At 44.3% G+C, this 10,000-nt stretch overlaps 1 protein-coding gene across 2 annotated transcripts in view; it reads left to right on the plus strand.

Moving 5' to 3' along the window:
* The window catches only part of LOC126996199 (T-box transcription factor T-like), a 43,160-nt gene that overhangs the window by 27,540 nt on the left and 5,620 nt on the right, over nucleotides 1–10,000 (plus strand). The window contains exons 4-7 of one of the 2 annotated variants that reach the window (XM_050856502.1): nucleotides 492–587; nucleotides 2,506–2,674; nucleotides 5,605–5,742; nucleotides 8,428–8,593. In XM_050856502.1, the coding sequence (XP_050712459.1) occupies nucleotides 492–587; nucleotides 2,506–2,674; nucleotides 5,605–5,742; nucleotides 8,428–8,593 (569 nt within the window). The remainder of the gene's footprint in view (nucleotides 1–491; nucleotides 588–2,505; nucleotides 2,675–5,604; nucleotides 5,743–8,427; nucleotides 8,594–10,000) is intronic. The other variant, XM_050856503.1, reaches the window with a different exon arrangement.

Here is a 10,000-nt window from a genome sequence, read left to right on the forward strand (position 1 = left end):
CTTTTTCTCAACACAACACCTTCCCCCCCTCTTCTCCCCACCTGGTCTCCCCTCCCCATCTTCCTCCCTCCTTCACCTTAGATAGCGTTCCAAACCCCCTCTCTCTCCTCAGTAAATTACAGAAAAAAAAGAGAAAAAACAACGAGCGAAAGAAAACGAGAGAAACCGAAACCAATCATTCCTTTTCTCCCTTTTCTTCCATTCTCGTCACCGTCTCTGGCCGCCATCATCCTCAATAAATAATGATAGACAGTAACATAAATAACAATAGATAAATGAATGTAGATAAATAAGCTAATCATCTCTATTCTCTCCCTTTTCTTCCATGACCGTCGTCGCCGCCCCTGCCACCCATTGCCACGCCCCTTCCTTCCCCCTGCCGCTCCCTGTCCCTACCAATGCCCTTCCCCCCCTGTAAATGACCCCTACTACCCCTACCAACGCCCCCTTGTTGACGCCCCCCTGTCGACGCCCCCTGTCAACGCCCCCAGGAGGATGTTCCCCGTGGTGAAGGTGTCGGTGCGTGGCCTTGACCCTGATGCCATGTACTCGCTGGTGCTGGAGTTCGTGCAAATTGATAATCACAGGTGAGTTAAGATGTGGCCAGGTGTGTGTTTGTTTGTGTGTTTGTGTGTGTGTGTGTGTGTGTGTGTGTGTGTGTGTGTGTGTGTGTGTGTGTGTGTGTGTGTGTGTGTGTGTTTTCCTTTTTCTTTTTCTTTACATCTTTTACCCTTTTTCTAGTTTTTTCTTATTTTATTTTTTTTATTTTTTTTTATTTCTTTTTCGTGTCTTTTTTTTCTTTTTCATTTTTTTTTTCCTATTTCATTGTTTTCTCTCCTTTCTTATTTACTTCATTTATCTTTTCTTGTCTAGTTTTATTTATTTTCTTTCTTTTCCTTTGCTCTTTTCTTTTTCTTTCTTTCTTTTATCTTCTATTTTTTCTGATTTATTTTTTCTGATTTTCTTTTCGTTATTTCTTTTTTTTTTCGTTTATTTTTTCCCTTTGTTTATTCTCCTTTATTTCTCGTTTCCATGTCACTACTACTACTACCACTACTACTATTACTACTACTACTACTACTACTACTACTACTACTACTCTCTTTCTTTATCACTTTCAAACCTCCCCTTAATTTAATTCTTTTTCTAATTTATGACCATTTTTTTATCTCTTATCTCCTCTCCTTGTCTTATCTCTCTCTCTCCTTTGATACTGTCCTTCCCCCTTTTCCTCTTCCTCTTCCTCTTCTTCGTTTGTCTTCTCCTCTTCCTTCTTCTTCGTAGTTGCTCCTTCTCTTCCTTTCTTTCTCTCCTCTCGTCTCCTTCTCCCTCTTTCTTCCTTTTCCTCCTCCTTTCTTTTTCCTTTTTCTTATATATCTTGTCTTTCCTCCTCTTCCTTTTCTTCTCCTTCATTTTCCTCTTTTCTTTGTCCTCGTTTCCTCCTCCATCGTTCTCTCCTTTCTTCTCCTTTTCCTTCTATCTTTTTCACGCCTCTTCGATTTTCTTTGATTCCTCTCTTTTCTCTCTCCTCCTCATCTTCTTCTTCTTCCTCCTATTCCTCCTTCGTCTCCTCATTATCACAATTATCACTTCTTATTCGTCTTTGCTATATACGTCCTTGCCCTCCTCCTCCTCCTCCTCCTGTAAATGTCCTTCATCTGCGTACTCCACCCTCTTCTTTTCATCTTTATCCTCCCCTGCATCTTTCCTTTTTACAATTGCTTTTCATTCTCTAGTCCTCCTCCTCCTTCTCTTTCCCCACCTCCCTCTCCTAACCCCCCATCCTCTCCTGTTCCTCTTTTTCTTCCCATCCTCTCTCTTCACCGTGTTTCCCGTTCTTTATTACTGTCTTCCAACATTCTGCCTGATCCCCTTTCCCTTGATCCTCTGAAACCAAGCCTCATGTTCTCAGTCGTCACAAATTCTCTCTATGCAAGGCCGTAGAGGCGATAAATCAAGGTCTCAAAGGGTGTTTCTCTCGTTCATGGTCCAGAAGCCTTGTAAAACCACCGCCAGGCTCGTAAAACCGCCCCGTTGAAGCTCTTAATAGTTTGCACGAGCGAGAGTCTTTTCTAACAGGTGCACTGAGGCGGGGAAGTGTGTTGAATTAGGGAAAGCATACTGTTGAATTAAAGAAAGAAAAGAAGAACTTAATATTAGGCTGGTCACCCCTAAAAGAACAGGAAAAAAACGTCTTCCTACGTCCGTTTTCTTTCTTTCTCACCCCGTTTTCTTTCTTTCTCACCCCGTTTTCTTTCTTCCTCACCCCGTTTTCTTTCTTCCTCACCCCGTTTTCCTTCTTTCACTCCGTTTTCTTTCTCCCTCACCCTCGTTTTCTTCACCCCATTTTTATCCTGACTCCGTTTTCTTCCTTCCTTACCCCATTTTCTTTCTTTCTCACCCCGTTTTCTTTCTTCTTCACCCCCGTTCTCTCTTCCTCACCCCGTTTTCTTCCTTCCGCACCCCGTTTTTCCACTTCCTCACCTCCGTTTTCTCTCTCCCCAGGTGGAAGTACGTGAACGGGGAGTGGGCGCCGGGGGGCAAGCCTGAGTCGCCGCCGCCCTCGCCCGTCTACCTGCACTGCGACTCGCCCAACTTCGGCAAGCACTGGATGAGGGAGCCGGTCAGCTTCGCGCGCGTCAAGCTCACCAACAAGACCAACGGGAACGGCCAGGTGAGAGGCTTGAGACAGGTGTGATTGGCTGGGTTGGAAGGAAGATGAAGTTGAGAGTTAGAGGTAGATAGAAAGGGAAGAAGGCGAGAGTGAAAGAAGGGGGGAGTAGATGAATGAGAGAAATTTTAGATGGGTGTGGGTGGGTGGGTGAAGATAGGAAAGATGGCGAGATTGAAAGAAAGGGGAAGTAGATGAATGAGTGAGAAATTTTAGATAGGTATGGGTGAGTGGGTGGAAGAAGGGATAGTGTGAAAGAGAGGAAGAAGATGGAGAGGTGTGAGTGCATGGGTTGGGTGAAAGGAAGTGAAAAAGAAGAAGGGGATGAAGATGGAGGGGTATGGGTGAGTGGGTGGAAGAAGGGATAGTGTGAAAGAGAGGAAGAAGATGGAGAGGTGTGAGTGCATGGGTTGGGTGAGAGGAAGGAAGAAAGTGAAAAAGAAGAAGGGGAAGAAGATGGATAGTTAAGAGGGGGGTTGCACGAAGAAGAGGAGGAAGAAAGAGTGAGAATTGAAGAGGCGTATTGAGGAAAAGAAAAAAATAGGAAAGGAAACGAAGGAAGGAAGGAAGGAAAAGAAGATAGGAAGAGAGAGAGGGAGAGAGAGAGAGAGAGAGAAAGGTTGGAAGATGGGTTTGATATTGTGTTTGCTGTCTTTTCTCCTTCCTTTCTTTCTCTGTGGGTTTTGTTATAGAATGTAAGATGAGAGACAGACAGACAGACAGACAGACAGACAGAGATGGTGAGGAAAATACTTATTGGTCTGTTAGAGGAAGAAAGGAAGAAGGAAGGTTAAATTTTATGGACATTGGTCATTGCTTATTCCTCCTCCTCCTCCTCCTCCTCCTCCTCCTCCTCCTCCTCTTCCTCTTCCTCCTCTTCTTCCTGCTCCTCCTCAAAGCATCTGGTCACCACACGCTTCTTCAACCACAATCTCTCTCTCTCTCTCTCTCTCTCTCTCTCTCTCTCTCTCTCTCTCTCTCTCTCTCTCTCTCTCTCTCTCTCTCTCTCTCTCTCTCTCTCTCTCTCTCTCTCTCTCTCTCTCTCTCTCTCTCTCTAATAAAGACCCTACCCTTCCCCCCTTCCTCCCCTTCCTCCTCCTCCCCCTCCTCCTCCTCCCTTCCCTCATCACTCAAGGTCGTGTTTATGGTGAAGGGATGGCACTCTTTGGCACTCGGCTTCCCCTCCCTCACCGCAGGCAGTAAATCACCCTGACCAGAAGGAGGAGGAGGAGGAGGAGGGAAAGGACGTTAGTTTGGGGTGTGTATGAATGAAGAGGAGTTTGAGGGGAAGGAAGGAAGGAAGGAGGATATGAGGAAGGAAGGGAGAGAGAAAAAATGGAAGGAAGGAAGGAAGTAGGGAAGGAAGGGAAGAAAGAAAAGAAGGAGGGAAGAAAGGAAGGAATAGAAAGACAGGAAATATATTAGAAATGGAAGGGAGGAAAGGAAGGAAGGAAGGAAGGACATAGGGGGAAGAAAGGAAAGAAGGAAAGAAAGGAAGGACTAGAAAGAGGAAATATATAAGGAATGGAAGGGAAGGAAGGAAGGACATAGGAGGAAGCAAAGGACGATAAAGTTGGAAGGAAAGAAGGAAAATAAATGGTAGGATTGAGAGAAGGAAGGAAGGGAAGGGAAAGGAATGGAGGAAAGAAATGAATATAAGTGAAAAAATAAAACAAGAAAAGAAAAATAAGAAGAAAGAAAAAGATTAATGATGAAAAAGGAAGAAGTAAAGGAAAATGGAAAGTTTAGCATGAAGGAGGAGGAGGAGGAGGAGGAGGAGGAGGAGGTCTCAAGAGTAGGTCAAGGAAGAAGAGGAGAAAGGGGATAGGGATGAAGGAAGAGAGAGAGAGAGAGAGAGGCTGTATTTAGGGTCAAGGAGAGAGAGAGAGACTCATTGACCATTTCCAAATCTTTCACGGCTTCTCACTTTAGGACCCCCATAAATATTCCCCTCACTACCTCCTTTCCCTCCCTTCCCCTCCCTTTCCTTCCCTTTCCCTCCCTTCCCCTCCCTTTCCTTCCCTTCCCCTCCCTTTCCTTCCCTTTCCCTCCCTTCCCCTCCCTTTCCTTCCCTTCCCCTCCCTTTCCTTCCCTTTCCCTCCCTTTCCTTCCCTTTCCCTCCCTTCCCCTCCCTTTCCCTCCCTTCCCCTCCTTCCCCTTCCTTTCTTCTTTCCGTCTTTCCCCTCCCTTCCCCTTCCTTTCTTTCCTTCCCTTCCTTTCCCTTCCTTTCCTTCCCTTTCCCTTCCTCCCTCCCTTCCTCGCCTTCCTTCTCCGTCCTTCCCCTCTCTTCCTCTCCCTGCCCTTTACCTCACTTCCCCTCGTGAGCCCTCCCTTCCCCTCCTTCCCCTTCCTTTCTTCTCATTCCGTCTTTCCCCTTTATTCTCCTTCCTTCCTTCCCTTCCTTTTCCTTTCACTTCCTTCCCTTTCCTTTCCCTTTCCCTTTCCCTTCCTTCCCTTCCCTTTCCTTTCCCTTTCCTTCCCTTCTTTTCCCTTTCAACTCCTTTCTTTCCTTCACTTCCTTTCCCTTTCACTTCCTCCCCTTCCTTCCCTTCCCTTCCTCTTCCCTTCTTTTCTCCCTTTCGCCATCATTTCCTTTCTCACTCATCTGTATTTCCTTTCTCTCTTTCGTTATAATTTCCTTTTCCTTGCTTTCAAATAACCTCACTCTCATCTCTTACCTTCCCTTTTCTCACCACATCTCCCTTCGCTGTATCTCCCTTCCTTTCCCATCCTCCCTTCACCTCCGTCATCATTTCCTCCTCCTTGCCTTCAGACAACCTCACCTCACTTTCATCTCTTACCCGGCCTCCTGCAGACTCCTTATGTTCTCACCACATCTCCCTTCGCTGTGTTTCCCTTGCTATCCCATCCCCCCTTCACCTCCCCTCCGCCACCACACCCCTGCTCACGCCTGGCCCCGCACATCCTTGCAGCAGATCATGCTCAACAGCCTACACAAGTACGAGCCACGGATTCATGTGATGCAAGTGGCCGGAGAGCAGCGCGTTCTGTCCTGTCACACCTTCCCGGAGTGCCAGTTCATCGCCGTCACCGCCTACCAGAACGAGGAGGTAAGAGGTGGATCATTGGGGAGAGGTGGATCATTGGGGAGAGGTGGATCATTGGAGAGAGGTGGATCATTGGAGGGAGATGGAAAGGAGGGAGAGAGAGGAAGAGGGGTAGGAGTGGAGAGGGAGGGAGAAACATAGAGGAGATAAGAAAGGGATGGATAGATTGGAGGGGGAAGAAGAAGTGGAGGAAGAGTGGATGGGTTATAGAGAGAGAGGGAGGGAAGGAATAGGAGAGGAAGGAGGGAGGGATTGCAAAGGGAAAGAGAAGTGGAGGAGGCAAGGAAGGAAGAAGTGGATGGATTAGAGAGAGAGAGAGGGAGGGAAGGATTGGAAAGGGAAGAAGTGGAGGAAGTAAGGAAGGAAGAAGTGGATGAATTAGAGGAGGGAGAAGGCGAAGAGGTGAGGAAGGAATGGATTGGAAAAGGAGGGAAGGAAAAGGAGAGGAGGGAAAGGATGAACAGGGAAGGAAGGGAGAAAGGGATAAAGGGGAACAAAGGCGATGGAAAGAAAGAAAGAAAGAAAAAAGAGGATAAAAGAAAGAAAGAAAGAAAGGATAAAAGAAAAAAAGAAAGAAAGAAAGGGAGGAAAAAAGAAAGAAAGGAAGAAAGAAAGGAAAAAAAAGAAAGAAAGAAAAAGTAAAAGTGAATGAAAAAAAAAGTAAGAGAATTTATAAAAGTTACGTGATTTTGTGACCGTAAACACACACACACACACACACACACACACACACACACACACACACACACACACACACACACACACACACACACACACACACGAACACACACACACGCTTGTCTTATCGCCAAGCCCCAAAAAAGGAACCGCTGATAATAGGAATTACCTCTCTCTCTCTCTCTCTCTCTCTCTCTCTCTCTCTCTCTCTCTCTCTCTCTCTCTCTCTCTCTCTCTCTCTCTCTCTCTCTCTCTCTCTCTCTCTCTCTCTCTCTCTCTCTCTCTCTCTCTCTCTCTCTCTCTCTCTCTCTCTCTCTCTCTCTCTCTCTCTCTCTCTCTCTCTCTCTCTCTCTCTCTCTCTCTCTCTCTCTCTCTCTCTCTCTCTTTTTCTTCCTTTCCTCACTAAGAAGGTCTGGAAAGGAGGAGGAGGAGGAGGAGGAGGAGGAGGAGGAGGAAAGGAATAGAAGGTGGGGGAGTAGGAGGAAAAAAGGAGAGGAGGAAGAGGAAGAGAAGGTGGAAGAAGAAGAGGAGGAGGAAGAGGAAGAGGGGGCGGTATTTTTGATCGAGGAAGTAGGAAGAGGAGAGAGGAAGGAGGAGGAGGAGGAAAAGAAAGAGGAGGAGGAAAAGGAAGAGAAGGTGGAAATAGAAGAGGAGGAGGAAGAGGAAGAGGGGGCGGTATTTTTGATCAAGGAAGTAGGAAGAGGAGAGAGAAAGGAGGAGGAGGAGGAGGAGGAAGAAGAGGAAGAGAAGGTGGAAATAGAAGAGGAGGAGGAAGAGGAAGAGGGGCGGTATTTTTGATCGAGGAATTGGAAGAGGAAGGAGGAGGAGGAAGAGGAGGAGGAGGAGGAGGAGGAGGACAAGGAAGAGAAGGTGGAAGAAGAGAAGGTGGAAGAAGAAGAGAAGGTGGAAGAAGAAGAGGAGGAGGAAGAGGAAGAGGGGGCGGTATTTTTGATCGAGGAAGTAGGAAGAGGAGAGAGGAAGGAGGAGGAGGAGGAGGAGGAGGAGGAGGAGGAGGAGGAGGAGGAGGAGGAGGAGGAGGAGGAGGAGGTAATCGTGACTCCCCTTACCTTCCATATTGACTCAGGCTTTAGATAAGGAAGGATATATGGCTCTCCTCTCTCTCTCTCTCTCTCTCTCTCTCTCTCTCTCTCTCTCTCTCTCTCTCTCTCTCTCTCTCTCTCTCTCATCGTTTTTTCTCATATTTCCAACATTATTTTCACTTTTCTATATTTTTTTCCTTTTTTTTCTATATAATTTTCATTCTGTGGATTTATTTCTTCTTCTAATCTTACTTTCTTCTATTTTTCTTCCTTTCTTCCTTTTTATCTTCCATTCCATTTTATTCTTTCCTTCTTCCTCTCTTCCTTCTTTCCTTTTTTTCCCCATCTCTCCTTTTTTTCCATTCTCCTTTCTTCCATCTTTCTTTTCTTGCATTCTTTCTTACTTTCACCTTTCCTTTCTTTTATTTTTTCTTCTTTTTCCATCTTTCCTTTTCTTCCCTTCTTCCTTTCTTTCATCTCTCCTTTATTTACATTCTCCTTTCTTCCATCTTTTCCTATTTTTCCATTCTCTTTCCTCCTTCCATCTTTCCTTTCTTCCCATTCTCTTTCCTTCCATCTTTCCTTTTTTAACCATAGCCAAAAGAGAGGTCAATTTCGGGTGGAGAGGCGTCTTGGTACGCTCTTCCTACCTTACTTTACCTTACCTATTTCAGCGTACGCACCCAACTTTACCTTACCGTCCTATTCTTTGCTTCGCGTTGTTTCAAATACACGTAATCTAAACCCATCTAATTCCACGTTTGAAGTAATTAAAGCTTACCTGTATCCACTAATTAATCCCCTCACCTGTCCGTTCCTTCAGGTGACACTCAACTTTACCTTACAATCCCATTCTTTGCTTCGCGTTGTTTCAAATACACGTAATCTAAACCCATCTAATTACACGTTTGAAGTAATTAAAGCTTACCTGTATCCACTAATTAACCCCCTCACCTGTCCCTTCCTCCAGGTGACGGCCCTCAAGATCAAGCACAACCCATTCGCCAAGGCTTTTCTGGACTCCAAGGACAGGCCCGACCACCATCACCACCACCACCACCACCCTCACCACCACTCCCCCCACCACCCACACCCGCGTGACTTCATGGCGTCCTACCCTCCACACCACCAGCAATGTAAGGATAAGGTGTAGGACTCTGGAGGATACTCTATGGAACTTGTAGGACTTGAGGGTTTATGAAGGACTTGTATAGGGCTCTGGATTGCTTCTGTAGGATAGGACTCTGGAGGATATTCTGTAGGACTTGTAGGACTCGAGGGTTTCTGAAGGATTTGTATAGGACTCTGGATTGCTTCTGTAGGATAGGACTCTGGAGGATATTCTGTAGGACTCTGGAGGGTTTTTGTAGGACTTGTATAGGAAGGAGTCTGGTTTGCTTCTGTAGGACTTGTAGGATTCTGGATTTTTGTAGGACTTTATTTTATTTATTTATTTATTTTTTTTTTTTGCTGTCTCTTTGTTTTGTTTGTTTGTTTGTTTGTTCCTCCTCTTTTTTTGTCTTTTTTTTGTTTTCCTGTCTCAAAAAATATTCAGGTAATTTTTATTTTTACTTTTCTTTTTTTCTTTTTCTAATCTTTTTTTTTCTTTTTCTAATTGTTTAGTTTTTGTCCTTGTTTTTTTGTTTTGTTCTGATAATTATTTGGATTTGTTTGTTTTTGTTTAGCTCAGGTTATTATTGGTTGTTACTTTTGTTGTTGTTGTTGTTATTATTATTATTATTATTATTATTATTATTATTATTATTATTATTATTATTATTTATTATTATTATTATTAGTATAATTATTATTCAGGCACTTTTTATTATTTTTTTCGTTAATTATCTTTCTCTCGTCTCTTGTTTTCTCTTTCTTGCTTATTTTCTCCTATTTCCTTTTCTCTTATTTTTTTTCTCTTGTTTTTTCATCCTAATTTTCTTGTAGTTTTCTCTTCCCTTTAACTCGTTCCCCTCCTGACCTTTCCCTGCCCCCAAAAGAGTAAGAATATACAAGTTTCCCATTTCTTGCTTATTTTCCTTCATCTGTTTCGTTCCTCGTGTTTAGCTATCTCATTTGTCTCCTATTCCCGTTATTCCTTCTCTCTCACTTGTTATTCTTGTCTCCATGTTCCCCTCCTGACCTTTCCCTGCCCCCAAAAAGAGTTAAGAATATACAAGTTTCGCGTTTCTTGATTATTTTCCTTCGTCTGTTCCCTTCCTCCTCGTGTTTAGTTATCACATTAAATTTTGTCTCCTGAGATTCCCGTTATTCCTTCTCTCTCTCTCTCTCTCTCTCTCTCTCTCTCTCTCTCTCTCTCTCTCTCTCTCTCTCTCTCTCTCTCTCTCTCTCTCTCTCTCTCTCTCTCTCTCTCTCTCTCTCTCTCTCTCTCTCTCTCTCATTTGTTTTTTTGTCTTTTTTTCTTGGTAATTCGATATTCAACTTTTATTTCTCTATTATTTTTCTGAGTCTATTTTTTTCCTCCGTCTTTCGTCGATAATTCTTCTTCCTCTTATAGTTTTCCTTTCCTTGTCTCCTCTGCTCAT

Source organism: Eriocheir sinensis, chromosome 9, assembly GCF_024679095.1.
Source record: "Eriocheir sinensis breed Jianghai 21 chromosome 9, ASM2467909v1, whole genome shotgun sequence".
NCBI classification, from domain to species: Eukaryota; Metazoa; Arthropoda; class Malacostraca; order Decapoda; family Varunidae; genus Eriocheir; species Eriocheir sinensis.